Genomic DNA, 22589 nt, shown 5'->3' with positions numbered 1-22589 from the left:
AGTTTTTCTTCTGAGAATTGCCTCTGTCTTATGGCACTTGTAATAAACTCACTCTCTTGTTGCATCTTAGAACTATCAAAAAAGCCTCTCATCAACCCAAGGTTTTCCACGTTTTCTGCTTCTCCGGGCTTGATAACAGCCCATAACATCAACAGCAGTGAATGGTGCTGTGGCTTTATTGGCTCGTTACCAGCAATTATTGCAGGCTGAGGGTTGAGGGTTCTGCCCTATGTGCAATATGTGGTAGCTTTTTGGTAATGGGTAGTTGTAAGTAATACTCATCTCTGACCTGAGGGTTTTACTTTCTCTGTTCCAGTGAGGTATGTGTGGAGCTCAGCTTTATGTCATTTCTCTTAGTTGTTGAGAGACAGCAGCAGAGCTCCATTTAAAAAGGAGTCTGACTTCTCAATGGACATGACATTGCAAATCACTGCCTTGGAAAAATGTCCTCTTCCCCAAATACGGTTAATCTGTTTTTGGCTTGCACTAATAATCTCCCAAGGCTGAGTCAATGTTTAAATACTTTGCACTGCAATAAACTTGCAGCTCTGTCATATTTTGTGCTTAAGCTGTGAAAACTTCTTCCAGTAACATATGTAATTTCCTAGACAGTTCATAGGAACTGGGGTTCTGAGAAGCAAAAAAACTGGTATCAGTCTGATAAGAGCTTGCATGTCACTTTCTCCTGGTGAGCAGGGATTGCCTTGTGGTATGAGGTGCCATTCCCTTTGTGGAGCACATTGAGCAGAGGGTAGGTTTTCTGAGTGATAGTTTTGAAGGAAGCAGCCTCTCCTTGAGTGAATGCACAATGTATTGATTTGAATTTCCCACATTTCTTCCTTCACTGTGGAGGAGAAATCAATCGTGAACATTCTGGTCCATTTAGCAGTTTTAGCAGTTCTCGCCTGAGGACAAAAACAAACAAACAAAAAACCTCACACACACACAAAAAACCCTCAAATAATTTGTGAAACAGAATTGTGACTGCCAATTTTTCCACTTCGAGCGAGGTCTGATCTAGGACATCTCTTCTGGTCTTTGCAGTTGTAGTGTAGGTCGAGCTAACCCAGTCAGTCTCCTGTCTCCAATGCTGGTCAAAAGTGGACACTGAGAAAAGAAAAAGAGAGAAGATTCTGCATATAGCAGTCTTTTCCTTGAGGACTCTCTAGGCCTGAAAGCCTTTGTCTCTGGGCCTTTCAGAACTGGAGGGAAGTTTCTGTGGATCTAGGTTACATGGGCTCAGGGAGAGACTAGAAATGCTCGCAGAAGAGTCAGCTTTGGTCATCTGTCACATTCAGTGGCAAAGAGCAGACAAACAACTTCCAGAACTGGAGCCTGATGAATGAGTTAGCTTTGCAAAACGCTGGGAAGCACAAGCTCAGTCAATGGAGGAATGATGGACCCTCTTCGGAAGCCCGTACTGAAAGGAGAAGAGGCAACAGGCTTACATTGCGGCATTGAAAATTCCAGCTGACAAAAAGGGGAAAAACCTCATGGTGAGGATGGTTAAACAGTGTAGTAGAAGCCCAGAGAGGCAATGGGAGATCCTTGGACACCTTGCCTGGACAAGACCCTGAGCAAGGTTTGAGGCTGGCCTTGCGTGGCTTTTTGGATTAGAGACGTCCAGGGGGAAGAGAAGTGACCTCCAGTCAGATGGATCCTGGGAAATAATATTTACAGTTATATACTGGGATGTTTTTAAACAAAGGCTTACTTGATGTTGTGGCTTTTTAATTTTCATTTTAGGGTCGTGGTGTTGGAGAGCAGGCCAACAGATAACCCAACAGCCAACAGCAACTTATATATCCTGGCAGGGCATGAGAACAGTTACTGAGAAGAGCGGACGGCAGGCAGCTCACCTGAGCAGAGGACACTCCTGCTCCAGCAGCATGCACAGCTGGCTGAAATTGCACAAAAGCTGCAGTAACCCGACTTCAGTTACTTTATAATTTATTGTGGCATGAGAGGAAGATGAGAATTGTTTGTGGTATAGACACATAAGCATTATGATACCACAGAAGTGCTTAATTTCCTGTTATGTAATCTTTGTACATATGCAGTATTTTTCAGTGAAACTTCTTGCTGAAGACCTACACTGACTCTGTAGATAGCGATCCTCCTGTGAAGTACAAGAGTCTTACCTGTACAGATGTAAAAGTCACTGAGGATGCAAAAAAGAAATCTGGGTACTATTTTAAGGACTTCTCATGTGTTTATTATAAAGTGGGATGCTAGCAACAAATATAGTACATTTAACTATGCTATTGTATTTTATTATATGTAATTTACTAATACAAGTAAATCTTAACTTTTAGAAATTGTAACCAAGGCTGTAATCGGATTACAATCTTGTTTTAATTTTGATGCAACACACTGGTGTTCATGTTTGCACAACGCATTGAGATGTGATGTATTTAGTCACAAAAGTAAGCTGTGACTTCGTGGTTATGACTTGGGCTTCGAAGTTCTTTTTTTTTAGTTTACTTGGGTAGTTTTCATTGTGAAACAAACGAGTTAAACACCTATTTTTATATTTAATTAAAACTGTCCTTACAATTACTTCTCTATGCTTAAAACAATACCTTCTGGATGGGTGTCAGTCCCAGACTAGTGGTACCTGGCTATAACACTCAATAGGTGTTTGAATTATTAGTGTATGCAGTAATAAAAATGAGTATTACTGTTCATGTTACTACATAGTTTCACATCACAATGAAAAGGAGCAACATTCCACGTTGTGGAAATGGCTCAGATATGTTGTCATTTGACTTTTTTTGGCCTTATAACCATTTTCACACTTTTCTTGATTTTAGGATGTTAACACTTGGCCAAAATGATTTAGTTACTACCTCATTCAAACAATACAATGGTTACTACACATCACAGGAGCTTAGTTTTGATCAGAAGTATTTTTGATTGCTGTTTTCCAATGGAGTATGTAAATGCCAAGTTTTAGCAAAATGCACACGTTTGACTCCTTTTTTGTATATGTTCTTTATATTTTATTGTGATAATATACACTAAAACCAAACTAAATTTAAAGTGATTTATGGCCTGCATTATTGTTGTGATTGGTAATGCTTTGAAATATGTTCTCTAATGTATATAATGTAAAATAAACTTTTTTAACATGTTGTTGTACAATTAGATTACCACCTGCACTAATTTTCCACATAAGACTAAAATGGAACATACCGAGCTTTGACTTCCGCTATTAAATGTTTGTGCCAAACACAGAAGCTGGGCATTTCTGAATGAATGAATGGTCACACCACTGGAGTTCAGCTCAGTTTAGGCGAGCACTTTAGGGTTAGATGTTCTTACCCTTTTGGTCTTTAGGCAGTGGATATACATATCTGAGATAAGCCCAGGTTCCAGCTTGTTTGATTTCTTCCCTCCGTCACCCACTTTTCTACCTCTGACTGCAAAACTGTTGTGTTTGTGGTTTTTTCGTTTGTTTTTGTGGGTGTTTTGGTTTTTTTGTTTGTTTTGTTTTGGTGTTTTCTGTGTTGTTTTGTTCTTTTTTGGGGGGGGAGGGGGCTATTTGGGTTTGAGTTGGGTTTTGTTGTTTTTTTTTTTTCAGCAGGGGTTTTTTTTCTGCTTACGGGATACAAGCTCACTGCCTCTGCTGGCCCCATCTCTTCTGTTCGCTTACACTGAACCTCAGATCCACCCTGTGGTGGTAATGCAAGCCTGAGAAGCCGAGTTCTCAGAAAAAGGCGAAAACTTGTGTTTCACAGCATGTTTGTGTTGCCACCCAAGGGGGATTTCCATCCTGCCTGCCATGGACTATACTTTACTTTGATGTGCAAAAAGCAGTTAAATTTTAACCAAGTACAGTATAGCTGATGTGCTATAAACACGCTTTCTCCCGTGGGGTTTCTGCATTAGCTGTGTCTTGGTGTTTGGGGCTGTTGCTGAATTGCAGGCAACAGGAGCTATGGGATTACTGGGTTTTATTGTGGTTGAGCATTTTTGGTACAAGAATGCATGCTGGGATGCAGCTAGAAGAGCTAAAAATAAAGAGGACGAGGTAATGGCACGTGGAAAAAGAGGGCATTGTGCTAGGGCAGGCTTGTCTCAAATCTGTCTGTATAACCAGGACAGCTTTGCTTTCCATGTGTTGCTCCCTAGCTTGAAAGATGAGAAGGAAGTGAAGGATTCCTGCTTCTTGAGGAATTGTCCTGTTGCAGGATTTGAGGTCTGTGTTATAAAACTGCCTCTCCCCTACATGGAGTTGCTCAGCTCCTTGGCTGGTAGCTGCCATCAGCTGAGCCCAGGACCTTGAATGTCTGGTAGAGCAAAAAAGTTCTCTTTTGCCAGACCTGCAGTCGCCATAAACTGAAAGTTTCCTTGAGCCATGCTTGGTGGGAGCTTCCACCACCCCCATCCTGATGTAAGACGGTGATCGGCGTGTGGCTCACTGACAGGAGTCACAGATACCATGAGGTTAGAGCAAGACGTTTGCCTACAGCTTGTTGATGCAGCTTCTCTAATGCAGCTTCTCTAACAACCTGTGTAGCGTCCCTTTTTCTCTCTCCTCCGAGCTAGAGGTTCTTGCCGCTAAGACGCAGAAGTGTGTCGTGATGGGGCATCCACCAACCTGCCAGCAAAGTATGGTCAGTGCAGGAGATGAGCTTGGGTCTCAGTTCACACTGAGGTTTCTTAGAGAAAAAAGAAGCCCGGGTTTCTGGGTACACTGCAGAAGTGCTTCTGGAACCTGGGAGGATGGCAATGACTACTGCTCTTATCTTGTTCTTGCACATTTCTCCATACAGTGCTGCCTGCCCCTGTCAGAAACAGGATCTGGTGACCTGAAAAAGGCAGGGTTCAGGTTCAAGTTCTGCGTCCCACTGCCCTTGACTGAAACCATGAGCTGTGCGAGGTGAAACACATGTTGCTGGCTGCCCATTCCTGTAGCTTTGTCACTGGGACCTTGTGATGGGGCTGGGGGAACCCAGCAATGCTGTGAGCAGTGATGGGGATGGATGTGTCCCCCAGGTGGGAGGGGTTTCTTATGCTCCACGGGGTTCAGCTTTACCAAGAGCACTACTGGTTTTTGAAGGAATCTACAGGAAAAGGTGGGGGGAAAAGCTGGTAAAACCAGTGAACATGGCAAAACCGCTCCAGGTAGATCTAAAATACGGGTTATAAGGAGTCATGTTCCAGGCCTGTGTCATCTGTTGAGGGGTGCAGAAGGAGCTAGGGAATGCATCTGGTGACATGAACCCCAGTAGGCTGTCAGGTCCTCATTGTGGACGGCAATGCTGGGTTTGCTGTCTGCTCAGTGTCAACCTCCACAACACAGCTGCATCACTGTTGCTGGAGGTCATCTTCTCTCCTTGGGCAGCATCTCATTGGGTGCAGATTTTCCCTTTAGAGCCTGTCTTGCAGGCTGAATGGAGGACTACCTCACCAGCTCTGGGCAGTCCCTCCTGGTGGTGCCTCCTCACATTCTCCACCGCAGCTGCTGGGGGTAAAGGGGTGCTGTCACTTGTTGTAAGCCCCTGTTGCTTGGCCAGCCTTCAGAACAGTATGGCAAAAGGCTGCTGTGACCCTCCACCTCATCCTCCTCTCCCTCCTCCAGCAGCACTCAGGGGCCTCGAGTGTTCCTGTGCCACCCACAGACATTGTACACCCTTGTAAACCCACCACTACGATGGCTGTGGCCTTTGGTTTCTACTCCTTCTGACAGCAATGGCAGCAAGTCTCATCTTCACTTGTTGACATGAAGGCTGGATCCTGCTGCCTGCCACCCTGCACCTCCCCATGCCACTGAGCTGCTTCTGTCCCCTCATGACTCAACTCCTCTGTCACTCCATCCCTACTAAAGCAGCCCCCAGTTTTCAACTCTGTGCTCTTCCCTGCAAAAGCTTGCAGCGTAACAAGCACCCAGGCTGCTGCAGTCCTTCCTCCAGGTCCTCAGACACCCTCACCTTGGAGATGGGCAGTTGTAGATGTGGTCACCACCAGCACCTGTGTCTGACTGCACTTCTCCTGCCTACGCTCACCATCATGGATGGGGCACAAAGCCTGGGCTGGGAAGTTTTGGGTGAACAGCGTCTCTCAGGTGTGCTCTGCCCTTCAGTGGACTCAGGGGACTTTTCTCACTGTGCCATACAGGCTGGTTTATTTGCCCCAAGCAGTGAAGCAACAGCTCCTCAGACAGCACTGAAGATAGTTCTGTCTTGTTCAGTTGCTTTCCAAGCAAAACCACACTCTCCCATGTGGCAAAAGTGAGTGTGATCAGGTAGAGGCCAGTGAGGAGCTCACTGCCCTGTCAGCAGCAGTAAACCCAGGATGCCCCCAGGCATGGGGCACTGAAAAAGCACTGAAGGCCAGGAGAGGAAGGTCATCAGCTGGTGGAGTCAGAGCTCAGGCTCAGACTGTCCTGTGGCCTTACCTGAAGTTTGAACTTGCTGAACACAGTGCCTGCAATTTCACATTACCCAACACTGTTTTGTTTGAAGGAAAGAGATGCTGCAGAGCCTCAGCACCTTCATCTCCAAATGGAGGGGCTGCAGAGCAGAGCACAGCACTGGTGCATTTTTACACCCAGTGTTGCACATGCTTGAGAGCAGCTGAAGATTTAAACTTCAACAGACTGATTTTTTTTCCATCATAAGGCACCATGTGCAACAGCTCCACAGTCTACAAGAGGCTGTGATGGTGTCCCTGAACATGCAGGCAGGCTGCTAGACCAAGCAAATACCTCTGAGACATGAATATTCCTGCCTTTCATCCTTGTTCCAGTACTCTCAAAGCAGAAATCTGACTCCTTCAGACATCAGTTCTGTCTGGAAGAAAAATACCTGAGGCAGAACTGCAGGGTTAAGATAGCTTTTTCTGAGAGGCTCCATCCATTACCTGCTAAAGGATCGCTCAGTGTCTCAAGAACATCTTCTGTCCTCAGAGCACTTCACAAACACTGATTAAGTGAACCTCCCAACATGAATACCATTCTAAACAGATGTCTGCGTGACCAGTCCTTGTGATGAAGAGAGACTCAGCAGTCTCTGGCCAAGCAATCTGCAAAGGTACTTTGCTCTCCTCCCAGATGGGAAACTGATCCTATATCTTCCTTCCAGTGGCCAGTGAAGGCTTTCACACATCTATCTCCCTCCCTGTACTCCGCAACAGCAGCTCAGTATTTCTTTTTCTAGCCCTTGGGCTCTTCCTGACCCCTTGCCTTGCAAAGCGGAGCACAAAGATCAGCTTTTCATCTCCAGCATCATTCTCCTCCCTCTATCCTGCCATGCCCTGGAGACCACCATGGACTTTGTCCTGTTTAAAGTTCTGGGCTTTATTTGCATTGTGGTTTTGCTTTTTCTAGCCTTTTTTTTCCAATAACCAAGCTTCCTTTCACGCTTGAGGCTGTTCTTGTGCTGCTTGAATGGGGTGTTTATTTATAATGTCTGGTCTTGGTCCCCATGTGAGATGATGGTGTCTTTCAAACCGGGAGTGACAGGTCTCCAGGAAACAGCAACACCACCCCGTGCCTCCAGCTCCGAGCAGACAGTTGTTACGGGCAGACAGTGTCTCTGTGCCCCAGGCCACCCTGGCTACTGCGAAGCTGCCAGCGGGATCAGTCGCTGCCCACAGGGAGCACAGCCCTGGGGCATCACTGCAGCATGTCCACAAAGGCACCAGCTGGGAGAGGGGCTGTGGGGCCGCGCCTGCCCCTGAAGTGGAGAAATAAACTTAACAGCACAGTCAATTATACTGTTAAGTGGCATTCTTCATATTATCAGTGCTGGGGAACACTGGGGATCATCCTCCGTAAGTGCTCCCAAGACTGGATGCTCTTGCGTTGCTTATATTCACATAATTACTATATATGCGTTACAATTTTTGGAAACTTTGACATACATCTATACTGAAAAATAACTGATAATGTTAGTTATAATTATTCAGTTTCTTACTTACAATGCATCTATTAATTAGTCAAAACTAAGCATTCTGCTTCTAAACAATGTATCACATAATCTTCTGTCTCCCTCTTGTCATGCAGAAGGATCTAAAACTTGAAAAATATCCCCTCATTTTGCAGGTGGTCAGAAAGCATTTACCATGTCAACTGGTTAGTGATGGGTACGTTCTTTGTAACTTAATCACAATATGCATTAATCTAGGAGCTTCTCTTCACCCCAGCACAGCTCCTCGGGGGTCTGATGTGGATCCAAAGCCCCTCCCTTCCACAAGCCTCCGCAGGGCCCACGGTCTGCCGTGCGCGGCGCAGCGGTGTCAAGGGCGCCCAGCCCAGGCCGGACGCCGCCGGGCTGCCCAGCGGCTGCCGCGGAACTGCGCGGCACCTCCCACCGACAGGGGGCGCCGGGGCGGCGCGGCCTCGTGACGTCCCTTCCGGCGGAGTGGGCGGGGACGGAAGGCCTCCAGCAGGCGCCGGCGCAGGCGCAGCCGGCACGGAGCGGAGCGGGGCGGGGCGGGTGCCGCTGAGCCGCGCGTGCGCCGCGGCCGCCAGCTCTGCGCGCGAGGGCCGGCGCCGGGGAGAGCGGGGAGGTGGTGGCGCTCGCGCTCCGGGCGTCCGACCCCGCCCCTCGCGGCCCGCGCGCCGCACCGCGTGACCCCGCTCTTGCCGCCCCCTCCCGCCGCCCACCGCCGCCCCTCGGGGCGACCACCGAGCGCCGGGGGCGGGGAATGCGGCAGCCGCCGCCTTCTCCCGCCGCTGCGGGCCTGCCGCCGCCGGCGGCGGCGGGGGACCGCCGGGCCTCCTGCTGAGGGGCGCCTAGCGCTCCCGCGGCGGCCTCCTCGCGGCGTCCGGCCCTGCCCGGCCCGCCCCGCCCGCCTCCCCGAGCGGGCCGGGCTCGGCGGCACCATGCAGGCGCAGCCGCTGCTATACGAGTTTTTCAGCGAGGAGAACGCGCCCAAGTGGCGGGGGCTGCTGGTGCCCGCCCTCAAGAAGGTGAGGGGGAGCGGGGTCTGCTGCCCCGGCGGGCGAGGGCCGCGGGGGCTCGGCCCGGGGCCCGGCACGGCGGTCTGGCCTCGGCGCGGGACGGGCCTCGGCCGAGCCGAGGCAGCGGGGCGGCCGGCGCTCCCCGCGCTCCAGAAGCGGCTGTAGGCCTCGCTGGGGATCGGTCGCTGCCATGCTGCCTGCCGGGCGCCTGCCTCGGCGGGTGCCGCGGAGGGGAGGCCCGGCGGCCCCGCGCAGCGCTCGGAGCCGCGCTGGGGCGATGCTCTGACAGGCGGAGCGGGGTTGATAAAAGCTGGTTAATGGACAGGCAGGTCCTGGCCCCCCTTCGACGAGAAGGAAGCAAGTGGTGCTGCTGTGGTTTTCTGCTGGGCTGCCTTAGTGCCCAGCATTGACACGGCTGGGAGGGATCGTTATGAGGACCTTGTGAGAGAATTTTGGTTAATTAGTGTTCAGGCTTAATGACTTTTAGTTAAGCTTCTTTTAGCTTAAGTGCCTTTTTGCTGAGAAGGCTTCCTTAGGACAAACCAGCAAGTATTGTTCCCTCATAATGGTGAAGCTTGTGCATGTGGTGTGAAAAGAATTTATTTGCAAGAGAGAAAAAATGGTGAGGGCTTCTCTTCAACTTCTGCAGTCAAAGCCCAGAAAGTAGAAGGCTTAAGAAACAAGGGGTTTCTGACACCGTTGCTCGAACTGGCTTCAAATTGCAGAACGTGATGCTGGTACACAGCAATGCTTCATGAGTTCATCTAGTTACAATGATTAACTGCAACTTTTGTGTAAAAAAAACTTACTCCTGGGGCTAGTTGAACTATTGCATTCTCCACTATGGATTTTAAGTGTCAAGTGTTGCAGTTGTACTGGTTCAGTATTCTTCTTGATTTCCTTTTGCAATGTATTGCTTCGCTTTCCTGGGTGTGCTCCTTGAGGCCTCCAACACTGTGCTGTTTCATCCAGTCCTTGGAAATCTTGCTTGTTTCATCCGTACTGTTAATGTCTTATCCCTGATCAGTAGTCACTTCTTTGAAACTTCTGCACTAACTGTACAACTTACTGCTTCTTGTGGTGCTTGGAAGCACTTGGATGGCCATCTGACTGGAACCTGCTTGGAAACTAGATCTACCCAAGATCTCAGCCAGGGAGAGCTCGTTCCTTTGGAGCATGGTTTATTCCATGATGTAGCAGAGGCTTGTCAAATTCTGAGTGAGGCTCAGTGCTAACTGCTGGAGGACACAGAGTGAGGATTCAAGGCAAGTGTGAGCTAAAACTCTGGAATTACTCGCTACATCTGAAGAGCAAGATTTCTCCCCGATGGAGAAGCTATTTGTGGAGTCATCCTGCATTAGAGATGCTTACTGAAGGAGCTGGCTAAGTTCCTTAGGGGGAAAAAGGAATTCTGGAGTCTGAAGTCAACAGAGAAAGCCGACGATGACAAGCTACCCAGGATGACAGACTGGCCCTGCAAGGTATAGTTGCCTTGATTTTGTTGTGCTGTGCTGTATTTCTTACTGTGGGTAGAGGGATGGCAGGAGTGAGGTGTAGCTAGTTCTGGAGGCTTCACACTCAAACTTGCAAATGTCTGCAGGTGTTAAGTCTCTCAACCTCAGTTCTTCATTAAATCACCACCTTTTTCTTCTCTCAGGCTATTGCCTCCTATGCTCCAGAAGCACAGTCTTCTGCTGCTTACTATTGCTGTCCCTATAAAGGTGGAAATGAAAAATCCATCCATATTGTCATCTGCTTTACTGAACAACCAAATGCTTGAGCTACAGGAAAACTAAATAGCAGATGAAAATATTAAATTATTATCTTAATGGCTTTTTCATGAATGGAGAAACCAAACTGGGTGTTTCACTAACTTACACAGGTACAAGTAGTGTTGGCTAGGGTATTTAGCCCTGATAAAGTTCCCCTAAAGTAATGAACCTGTCATAGGTGGGAGATAAAACCATGAACATTGCAGTGTACCTGGTTTGACAATTGTCTGTCCTTGTTCACAAGGCGGATGTGGTACTGCAGCTTTGCGGGCAGTGGGTTTGACACTCACCCCTCGCTCTGCTCTCCAAGGACTTGAGCTGTACCTGCAGGCCAGCATATGGAACTAGTAGAGATTTGGCAGCATATGCCAGTAAGGTCAAAGAGCAGAACTGTCCTGGACAGAGACTAGTGCCTTGTGGCTTTGTCTGCTGAATTGCTAGAGCATCTTATCTCAGTAGGAGTCAGATTATTTGAAGCTCATGTATGTCCTGTTGTTACTAGAGAACCTGTCCTTCATTTTCCCCCATTAGCTGACCAGATGCTGACACTCATTCTCAGGCAGTGACAGCAAGCTGCTTTCTGAACTCCACTTTGAAACCAGGTAGATGCACAAACAGGACTGTAGTGATTTCCTGCATAGCTGGAAGTGAGACTTAATAGTTTGGGAAGAACTATGTTGAATTAATATCTCTGATAAGGACAGTGGTATTTAACATTGTTAAAGCATATATACAAGGATGGAGTAATTGCAGCTATTGGGGAAAGCTCCCACATGTGGACTGAATAATTAAAATGCTGTTGCCCTTTTGTAACTGTGAGTTGGCTTGTAATGCAGAGCTCAAACTACAGCCTTGGAATCACTTTCTTAAAAAATGCCTATTGTTCAGTCATCGTAAATAGCTTTTTTTTTTTTCCCAATGAGTTATTTTCATTCAGGTTTTTGTTGTTTTTTAATCAAGCAACAAACAAAGAGTATGTAGTAAGAATAAATCTATTCCTACATCAACAGAGTCTTAGGAGAGCATGCCTTGTGTTTCATTAGACGTGAACCTTAACAATGGAACTGTATTTGCATTGAACAGCTGCATTTGCAAAAAGCAGCTCTTGTACCATTCAGATCATAATGTAATCTCTTTTCTTCCAATTCTCTTTCAGATGCTGTCAAGATAGACTCCAGTGCACTCAATTAGGAAGAGGATAATGTGTGCTGAGATACTTCTCTGCCTGGTTACTGTTATTTTGAACCAGCAAAAGAGGAATGTTGCAAAGATCCTTGGTTGCTGTTGAAAGGCAGTAATTGTGATGATGAGGTACAAGAAAAGGAAGTAAGAATAACAGCTGGTGTCTGAAATTGTAGTTGCAGAAATGGACAGAAGTTTTGATGCTGAGGCTGAAAATGAAGGATTCAAGACACATGAACACCAGAGCTCTTGGGTGGCTGGAGATGGAGATACGTTGCTTTTAATGCACCTTGAAAAACAGTCTCAGAAAGGACACTTGCAAAGTGACGCCTCTTCCAACATTCCTTCACTAGTGAATTTATACACTTTGTTCTTGTCATAACCTTTTGGATAGTTTTTCCTAAACTTCTTGCTTGTGTAACTCTTGTTTATGCAGTCAGAATTTCTCTGCATGCCTATGACTTTCTTCTTCCCTGATATGTTGTTTTTTACAGTAGAAAGTGTCATCCTTACTGATTGATACCTTAAGCGATTCAATGATTAAGAAAAATGAAAGAACTTTCTTACCTATATATATTCCTCTGTTTCCATACTCCAAGTTGTTGTGAATCAGTTGAGCAATTAACAAGGGGTGATGTTGGAATCTGTTGTGATCAAAATGATTGGACTGATGTGGCTTGACAGTTGAGGGGGATTTGCTTCCTGAGTTAAAGAAACTGTTCCAGACATTGTGCTTCCAGGTATTCCATGTGTCATATAGTCAGTCTTCTGTACCTCTCAGAGAGCAAAAGAGACAGGAAAAGCTGCTTCAGTGACTACAGAGTGCTCAGGAAGCTGTGGCTGACAAAGATATTTCTACCTGACTTTTAATTACCTAGTTCTTCAAATTGATGGCAGTCCAGTTACCACTTGCTACTTGGAATGGCACTACTTATTCTTGACATTGCTTCATTGCAGATGTAGAACATCCTGAGCTGATTGCTTGGGTTCTCTATCCTTCTGATGACTGTAGAGAATAAAGTTAAGATCCTTCTATAGTTCAAAACTTTACTGTAAGTTTTTTCATTTTCTCACTGGTAGAGTGTAGTACCACTCCCTTGATACATCAAGGGACATGTTAGCAAAAACCTGAGTCTCGTGGCCTTGGTGAATTGTTGCTGAAGTCTGGATCCAAGACATCTGTGTTTGGTTTAATTTACTAGATTTTTAATTGATCAGGACAACAAAACATGGGCAGGGTTGCCACATATCAGCAGAGATGTGCAAGAATAAAAGAGAAAAAGCTTTTTATGCAGTACTTGCACTGTGAGAACACTCATATATATATATATATATATATATATATATAAACTGTACATAAATTTTTTTCATCCTGGAGTGTTTTAGTGATAAGCAGTTGCTTGTCAGTAGTTTGATAGTTATTGAAGGAAGATTAACAAAAGATATGTTGAGTAAAAATAAGCGTTATAACACTAGTGAAGACTTTGAAAGTTACTGAAGTGAAGAAAATTCTTCACGGCCCCACCTAGAAGAACCTGCTCTGTTGTCAAGTCATTTCTACTAGTAATCTGTTGACTAAACAGCGAAGCTTTAGAAAATTTTAGGTTTAGACAAGACTTAGAAAAACGCTTATAATCAGTGAAGTTTCACCCTCTCTTGTTAGCGCTTTGGAAAACAGCTTGACCTGTTTTATTTCAACTTCTTCCATTTTATTATCAGAGTGCTGTGGTAAATATCATGGGATTTTTCCTTGAGACACTTTCTTACAGGCACTTCAGCTGCCACCAAGGAAGACTGGCAGCATGATGGTACCTGTACTCAGCAGTGAAGCGCAGTTGTTCTTTAGCAGGCTTGGGTTCATACTGTGACTTTTTATCAGAATACCAGTAAGCGCGTAGTCTTGCCCACATGTGAAAAAATTATCTCTAACCAACAGTAGATGCTTCGTTTTTATTTGTTTATTTTGTAGCTTTAGAATAATTTCCTTCTGTTACAAGCTTTTCTGAAGCTGCTGGAGCTTTTGCTGCTCCTGATGGGACTTGGTTCAGTATTGTTCTCTCTGCAGCCTTTCACACATAGGCTTTTTCTGGTGTGTTCTTTATTTAGAGAACTGCAAACCTGATTGCGTTGATTGCTAATGATTATTTTAGAGCATTATGCTGGTGGGTTTTTGTAATATGCTTTAAGAAGTCTTTGAGAGGTTTTTTCATTGTAAGTTGGAATTTTTCAGCTTGACAACAAACTAGGCTTTTCCTCATGGCTGTGTGAGGAAAAGGTAACTGAAAACTGTTGCCAAGGAAGTGTGGCTTAGTGTCAGTCATACTGTTGAATCTGCTGTATGAGTTTTCTTATCTCTTTCTAGTTCAGAATATGCTGCTGTCGGTCTAGACTCTGGTTTGGGTCACCTTGTGACCAGTCTGGGAGTTGTGTTGGACCTGTAGGAGACCAGGCCTCTGTGTAAGCTGGAGCTGTTCGTTCTGTAGTCCTTTAATTATATTATATATTAAATTATATTATAATTTATTGTGTAGAGTTTGAAATGAATGGCTTGAGAAAGCTTTATGTGAAATAAGTTGCTATGGTTTATGAAATAAGATCAGATATATTTATCTTGGTATTATTCATTAAGCACTTTTTAAAAATTGGTTTCATTGACATTTTCTGGTAGTTAAGATTTATGGTGGTTGCCTAATTTTTAAGCTATTTCCATTTCTGATAAAAATTCCTTGCTCTTTTGGATTTTAAGGGAATAAAAAAAAAGCCAAGTGGTCATATCATACAATTTTTCTGAAGTGCAATGAAGTTTCTTGAGCAGACACTGCTTGTCTCTGCTTGTATTCTTAAACAGAGCATGAAAAACTGTTTAGGAAATGCTGGCTCTGCTTATCTTCAAATAAAGAGAATCCTGGTTGTTTCTCTTCTGGGAATTAAAAAAGATTGAATATTCAAAAAAGTCATCAAATGAGTTGAGTGAAAACAGAGCCATGGAGGCAGGGATTTGTAGCTTATGTAGATTGTATTTGCCCATTAGAATTTGCTGGGGTATTTTGAAGAATTGAAGCTTTACTAAAAGAGCAGCTTAAGATCTTTTCACAAATTTCCCTTATCTTAGGATGGACATTTTTTTGTGTGTAGGAGGGAAGGGATGGGTTCTGTCATAAATGAGAGGTTAAATGTTTAGATAAGAATCTTATCTAAGCATCACTGCACTTCAGAAGTTGTTAAGTCTGTTTTTATCATGGGTATTTCTAACATAGGACTGTGAAGGATCTGGTGGGATTAAAGCCATACTCCTCCTTTTCATGGGTGATAAGGCAGGGTGGCCCAGTTTTTTGTAACTTAAAATCTGAGCTGACTTTATGAGAAATATGGAAACCCCCTAGTAACTTAATCTTTCTTGAAACTGGTCATGTGACAGCGTATGCTAACAGCCATTCTAATTTCTTGTCTTCTCTTACTAAATCTTGCATTTTATGAAGTCTTGCGTCAAGATAATGGACTGCTTGGGACTTGCTTTGAGTACCCTCAAATAACACTGTTTCGTTCTCCATCTGAGCTTTTAGGTACTATAGTAGTACAGATACTAAAATTACACATTTTTGTGATAATTGTACACCAAACTATCCTGTAGTTTTGCTTGTTAAGTCTAGTTGTTTTCTTTTGCTTGTATGTTTTTGAACTGTAATTGATACTTGAGGTTTTGATTGCGGGGTGACAATAAAACCATGGCAGATGTATTGTTAACCACCGCCCCCCCCCTCCCCGCCCCACCCCTCAGCTTTCCATTAAGGACGGATGACCGGGAGGGAAAGAAGGACAGAGAGAAGAGAGTTGGAAAAATTAAACATGTTTTACTAATGCTACCAATAAGAGTAGAGAAAATAATACAAAATATACAAAACCAATCTTGAAAGTCGCAGCAACTGCAGAGCTGGCACCCGAAGTCCTGGATTGGACTCTGAAGCCAACCGGAGCTGGATTCAGTCTGTCACTAGGCCTCGGTTTGCAGGGATGACTAGCAAGGTCCTCTCCTAATGTCGGCCTTAAGGAAAAGGGATGAGATCCTTGTGATCTCCCACTTTTATATGAAGTATTCACATGAATGGGATGTTACACTCAGTTGGTCAGTTTCTTGGTCACCTGTTTCTCATTGCCCCTCTTGCGAGAGGTGCATCCATGCTTATCAATAACTTTGCCTTCCATTGCTGTGTTTACCAAAACATGTATCTGGTTCTCCAGGAAAATGCAGCTAATATGAAGGCTTTAGCTGACAGGCAAAGTCACTAAAAGAGAAACTTGTTTTTAACAAAACCAGGACAATACTAAATCTCAATTAAGTAGCAATGAAGCTTGTTTACTACCAACCTAGTATATATAAACTACACTGTCAAGCCAGTAGTACCTCATGATGTTTATCTCTGCTGAGGTGAGTATTCTACTAAAGTAAAGCTTGATAGTACCAGAAGATGATGGCCTTCGAGAAGAATGATGTAATTACTGCCCAGACGTAAATGCTTAGGAGCAATGTTTGGAACTTTATCTCCTGAACTAGGAGGTTATCATTGTTGACTCTGCTTTGGCTGGCTATGGATAATGTTTCAGGTCATGGCCTGATGTGGTATTTTTGTGTTTGTTTTTTCTTACTCCTATAGACTCTGTGTTACAGACCAGAAAAGTTGTGTTAAGGCTGTTTCAGTCTGCAGTCTGTTTTCTAAGTGAAGAACAAAATAGAGCTGCTCTTCATCACTGTGATTTATCATGCTCTGTATTTTTACCATTGGATTGACTTATTTTTTTAACACTTCTGGAAATACAAAGTGCTAGAGCATAGTGTAGGGAGAATGAAATACATATTTGTTCAGTTTGGCTTCCTGACAGCACAGATCAGCTCTGATTTTTAAGAGAATATTTCTGCAAGTCTGTAATTTCTGGTGTTAAGATGTTTCAAGCTTGTACAGTATTTCAGATGTTAGTGCTTGAGTTGTAAATAATGGTTGGGACTTCTGGGCATGCTGTTACTCAGGTACATCCACAAACACACTCTGTAGCTGTGCACAGTCAGGTTCTTAGGAAAAATGAAACTGTTGGCATAATCAAAATACTAGCGTTAGCTAGTCAAATATAGAGAAGTTTTCCTATTTTTGCTGGAGTACTTTTAAGTTAAAAAAGCAATAACTTCTGCACCTGCTGCATAAGGGTATGCAAGCTGCAGGAAACTAAACACATGTTCTAGCGTATTTAAATCTGAACAGCATTTAAATGAGCACCATTTGTGCCCAGACATGAAGTTTTCAAACTCCGTGCCTTAGCAGGCAAGTTGATTTCTATTTAAGGCTGTTGTGCGTTTGAACTCCATAACATTTAATTCTTGCTATAACTGCGAAGAGGAATGAAATTAAATAGTTATGGCACCATTATTTGAATATAGACATAGGTTTAACGTTTGCATGACACAGATTGTTGGGTTTTGGTTTAAGGTGGTTCGACTCTTGTGTTGGTGACAGAGAAAACTGGAGGCATTTTGAGTTGCGTGCAGTGGAATGGTAAAATGACGAAATTGGGACTTGAAAGATATATTGCAAAAGTTTACAGTCATCTTGCTCTGGCATGGTAGTTGCCATGGGTATAGGACTGAGATTAAACTGCCTGTCTGTTTAAGCTCTGAAGCACCTGAAATTTGCGTACCTGAAATTTAAACTGGTTAAAACTGTGCTGTTTTGTGAGCTATAGATGTGCAAAGAAAAGCTATACTGGAGGTTTCAGAAGTTAAATGACTGTCTGCAAAAATAATGGGAGGAGCAAGGAGGATCGCGCCTCAGTGGATTCACACCAGTGAGAATTTACAGACACTTATGACATACGAGTATGTCATACAAGTCTGGGGACCAAACTCTAAAAACCTCTGAACTGCCACTTAGTGCCGGGACAACATTGTAGCCTTTTTTGAAGTGTTTTTTACTCAAGAGGCTGACATATTTTTTTTAAAACAGCATGGAAACAAACTTCTAAACCAATTTTATTTTAGTGAGAGCTAACTAAGAATGGATTAAATAATTTGAAGGCTACATACTGCTGAAGTCATTGCTGTTTCTTTAGTGCTGCCTCTGTGAAAAAAGGTCTGTATTTAATTATTATAGATTGAGTGATGAACAATGAGTTGTAAAAGGGAGAAAACCCCATGTCTAAAAAGCCTTGTACAAACAATGATTTAAGAGCTAGGGGGGAAAGATAAACGTATGCAGGGTTTTTAAACTCTTTTCCTAAATGCACTGCTAAGCACAGTTACTAATTAGCTGTTTTCTTGACATTAAATGTCACGGTGATTTGAGTGTCTTTAACATTTGAGATTAGTGTTTCTATCAGGTGTAGATGGGTGTTTCACTCATGTTCATCTGGTGTGCCTTAACAGAACTGTGGTTTTGGGTTGGATTTTTCTGAGCTGTTTGACTCGTTCTTTTATAATGTTGGGGTTGTTGTTGTTTTTTTGCAAGTAAAGCATGTGGTTTGGGGAAGAGCAAAACTCAAAGCTTGAATTTTTCTGTTTCCTATAGGTTCAGGTACAAGTCCATCCTAAACTTTCCTCTACTGAAGATGCGTTACAGTATGTGGAGGAGTTAATTCTCCAGTTGTTAAATACGTTGTGTCAAGCCCAGCCAAGAAGTTTTCTGGATGTAGAGGTATAGAGAATAATTATTATAAATCTGTAATAATTTGAACTGTTATATGAAAAGTTAATATATTAATCATTTCATTATGTAAAAAGCAATAATTAATATGTCTTTATGTAGCAGAATCTTCTGCATAAAGCCTGCCGAGTTATCTAATAGCTGATTTTCCTATCAATTGATTTTGTTGTTCAATGCGCAGTAAAACTACCTCTGAACTGTTGTAGTGTATAACAGATGGTGACCGTAACTTGTGTATGTAAAGCTGACGAGTTCCTTTCAGAAGACCTTTTTTCCCCAATGATATTTCATGCAAACCATAGCTGCTTAGTCTGAGGCTCTTGTGCTGCTTTCTCAGCATAGTGATTTAGTCTGATACATCCCCTGTCCTCCCAGAAATTTGAAAAATAGTTCAGTCATTTTCTCAGACTGAGTTGAGGAAACACCTCTTTCCTCTATATGGAAACCTCTTCTCTTACAATTGCCTTGCAAAGATCTGCAACATCTACTCAGAAAAGCAGCTTGATGTTTGAGAAGAGGACTTAATCTGAGTTTCTCCATCTGAGAAACAAATTAGCTAAGCTTCTAAGCCCATGAATATCTTAGTAATCCTTTGTGCTTAACTGTGATTTGAGGACTTTGGTGCCAAGCCACAGACGTGGTGTGCAGTGTGCCTGTTGTTTTCCAGTATTCAGGACTCCCTGTGCTGGGTTAGATACCAAAACAGGTGCAACTTCTTCATGTTCTGAAGAAAGTGGACTAATGGGGAAAAAAATCAAAAAACAAAACAATGAAACCAACAAACAAAACAAACACACACCAAACAAAAAAAATACACAAAACCCCAAAGCAAAACTCCTTAAAGAAAAAAAAAAAGAGCTGTCTCTGAGCTCAGGATTTGTGAGTTTCATCTTTTCTCTTCTCTTTTGAACACTGATGACACCTCTGATAGTGTTCCAGTGTCCCGTTAAGTGGCTGCCCTATTTTGCAACAGCATTCTGGTCTGGCAACTCAAGAGACAGGAGGTTTGTAGAAGATTGTTTGATGCTGTGTTTTAAACAGTGCTAACAAAAAACTTGACATGCGGCATTGCTTTTTGAGTTTTAGAGCTGTGGAGTCAGGATGAGAAGTGCAAGAATTTGAGATGATACAAGCAACCTCAATTTACCCCATTTGTGTTTATGCATAATGATGCTCTCTTGAATTATGTGATCATATGCATTTATTTTTTTCCCCAGGACATCTCTATTGTTCAGTCAGCAGGCTGGACTATGTTAGGGAAGTGAATTGGTATTAGATAGTGAAGGAGGTTTGGTTTGGGTGGTTTGGTTTTTGTTTGTTTGGTTTTTTGTTTGTTTTGTTGGTTTTTTTGTGTGTTGTTTTTTTTGTGTGGGGTTTTTTTTTTTTGATAGGACCTCTGCTTTATAGAATCGTATTCCGTCCCAGTTTTTTGTCAGAAAGTTTTTATTTAGGTACCTTGTTCTGTACCAGGTCTTTGTAAGTTGTCATTAACGTCATCTTCCTCATTTTGTGATTGCTCAAATGGCACTCATATTTACATAAGTGAGCACTTGCAACCAAAACAGTCAGTGAGAGCTATGATCTGAAAAAATGTGAAGTTATCTGAAAAATTAAGATTTCTTGCATCTGTGAACACCAGGACTACCAAAAATGGTGAAGCTTTCGAACTCCCATAGACCTGTGTGTGGGTTCCAGCAGGAGAGTTGTTCAGTGCATGGGATAATGTAGATGTCTTCAAGCACCCTAACTGTTGGAATGAGTGAATAAACTGGGGCATAGATGGTCCAGCTATAGACTATTTCACTGTTTTAAAATACATGGGTGCTGTTTGACATTTTATTTTCGTGTTATGTTCATTACTAGTTTGTATGTATACAATCTGGGCCATATGCTGATCAGTAAAGGTGGAACAAAAGACTCATAATCTCGTTCAGTGACCATTCACTCATTCTGTACAGGAAGTAAAGTGCTAGGATAAAATGTAGTCATGTGTTTAAATGCTGAATTACCAGGCATGTGCACAAGGGGATCAAATTGTGCCTGCAGTGACAACTTAATTCTGGCATTTCTCAAATTTTGAGCACTAGATTGTTCTATGATAATGATATTCTGATACAGCCCTATGAATGTAGTGAGCAGCATCTACCAAAATGATAAAATGTACGCATGTTGTACAAGCTTTTATAGTTGAAGTACTGAAGTTAGCTAACATTCCTTTGTTAAATAATGACAAGCGATTTGATAACATAGCAGTATTGCTAAGCTCATTCAGATTGTGCATTTACCCTTTAGGCTTTTTTTTTTTTTTTTTAAGGATCGTGTTCAAAAAAGTTTTCCCCACCCTATTGATAAGTGGGCAATAGCTGATGCTCAGTCTGCTATTGAGAAAAGAAAACGAAGAAATCCATTATCTCTCCCAGTAGAAAAAATCCATCCCTTATTAAAGGTAAGCAGCAATGTAATCTTGCTTTTAGAATGCAATTAGAAGTTGACACCTGTTTTTCATATTATGTCTGTATGCTGCCCAAAATGTAACCAAAAAAGAATATCTATGTTTGTTACCTAGTTTGAAGTGTTCCAGTTTAGTTAATTGCATATATTTCTTTTTCACTTACAAAACTGTTTATTCTCTGATGGATAAACAAAGCCAAGAACTCATTTACTATTAATTTGTTTGCTCTTGTTTCATTTTGCATGACTAAGAAAATGCTCTTGAAACTTCTTCAGATAGCCCTAAATGTGTAGTGAGAGGTTTTGGGGATGGTCGTTGGCTGTTGTCGCTTCCACAGTTAATGGAGCAGCATTTACAATGACACTGTGTCCTCTCTAGGCCTACAGACTGTTGTGTTTCTGTTATTAAAATATACTGTGGGTATGTGGTCAATGTTTATTGAGCAGGGTCTTAAACTTTCTAGTTTTAGTTGTAACCTGTGGTCTGTGTTTCATAGACTGAGTAACATGTGAATGCTTATTTTTTTTCTTTTCAGGAAGTTCTAGGCTACAAAATTGACCACCAAGTGTCTGTTTACATAGTGGCAGTATTAGAATACATTTCTGCAGACATCTTAAAGTTGGTTGGGAATTACGTGCGGAATATAAGACATTATGAGATTACAAAACAAGATATTAAAGTGGCAATGTGTGCTGATAAGGTAAGTTTAACTCTTGTTTCTCATGTCAATGGAAGTTTTAGTTAAGTTTTGAGAGGACAATGTCTATTGTTTATTAAATACATGGAGTGTTGTACCTTTGAAAGAAGAAATTGCTCCCATAAAATATGGTTCCAATAATAGAGTAAAAGTACCAAAAAGTTAATTAAGCTTACAGAGCTGTTGCTTGTGCTTATTAATAGTTAAGTCTCTCTTCCTTTTGATATCACTTGTCTAATCTCAGCAAAGTGTGAATACTTTAAAATTTGTGGAGCAGCACTAACTTGAGAATTCAACATTCCTAAGCTGTAATAATGGAACCTCATATTGTAGCTTTAAAAAAGAAGGCTGAAATTGCAATTGCTTCAGTGTTCTCTCAAAATAAGTACAACTGTATTGCATGTAAAAAGTAGTATTTTGATGGTCCTGCGTTAGCATCTCAGCCTAATCCTTCTAGCAGTCCGTATTTTTATCTGGAGGTAGTCTTTCTTGTAGCTTCAGAAGATTCATTAGGTTTAGACAGAAGTCGCCTCTTCCTAGCAGTGACAGAGCAAGGTCCTGTCTGTCTTTCAGGTGCCTTTGCACTCTAGCTTCTGTGGCTACCTCAGTAGCATCTGCATTGTTTAGAAAACAAAGCTTGAAATTAATCCTTCAAGGGATGGGATTTAAAAATCTTGAATCTTGCTGAAGTCTAGCGATTTTCAGATTTATCACCCCTTTTCAGTATTTTTTCTCAGTCTATGTTAATATCGTCAGTTGGGATCATCTGTGTGTTTCAGTGAATGCCTCTGTATCATTCCTGCTTTTGGTTTGTTTGTTTGTTTGTTTTAATCCTACTTTCTTGTGTGTTCTTGAAGAGTCAAGTACTTCTCATTCAGAACAGTAGACT

General features: G+C 42.8%; 2 protein-coding genes across 10 annotated transcripts in view; both read left to right on the top strand.

Moving 5' to 3' along the window:
- Positions 1 to 3144, top strand: part of MAP4K3 (mitogen-activated protein kinase kinase kinase kinase 3) — an 84256-nt gene extending 81112 nt beyond the window's left edge. For all 7 annotated transcript variants that reach the window (XM_080341069.1, XM_080341066.1, XM_080341067.1 and 4 more), the window contains one exon: positions 1747 to 3144. In XM_080341069.1, the coding sequence (XP_080197195.1) occupies positions 1747 to 1834 (88 nt within the window). In that variant the 3' untranslated portion in view covers positions 1835 to 3144. The remainder of the gene's footprint in view (positions 1 to 1746) is intronic.
- Positions 3145 to 8493: 5349 nt separating this feature from the next.
- Positions 8494 to 22589, top strand: part of SOS1 (SOS Ras/Rac guanine nucleotide exchange factor 1) — a 50367-nt gene continuing 36271 nt past the window's right edge. For all 3 annotated transcript variants that reach the window (XM_080341994.1, XM_080341993.1, XM_080341992.1), the window contains exons 1-4: positions 8494 to 8920; positions 18417 to 18542; positions 20866 to 20997; positions 21539 to 21703. In XM_080341994.1, coding sequence (XP_080198120.1) covers positions 8834 to 8920; positions 18417 to 18542; positions 20866 to 20997; positions 21539 to 21703 — 510 coding nt within the window. In that variant the 5' untranslated portion in view covers positions 8494 to 8833. The remainder of the gene's footprint in view (positions 8921 to 18416; positions 18543 to 20865; positions 20998 to 21538; positions 21704 to 22589) is intronic.

The sequence above is a fragment of the Nesoenas mayeri genome, assembly GCF_963082525.1.
Source record: "Nesoenas mayeri genome assembly, chromosome: 3".
NCBI classification, from domain to species: Eukaryota; Metazoa; Chordata; class Aves; order Columbiformes; family Columbidae; genus Nesoenas; species Nesoenas mayeri.
Note: the sequence above shows the minus strand (reverse complement) of the source record. Positions and strands in the feature narration are given on the sequence as shown.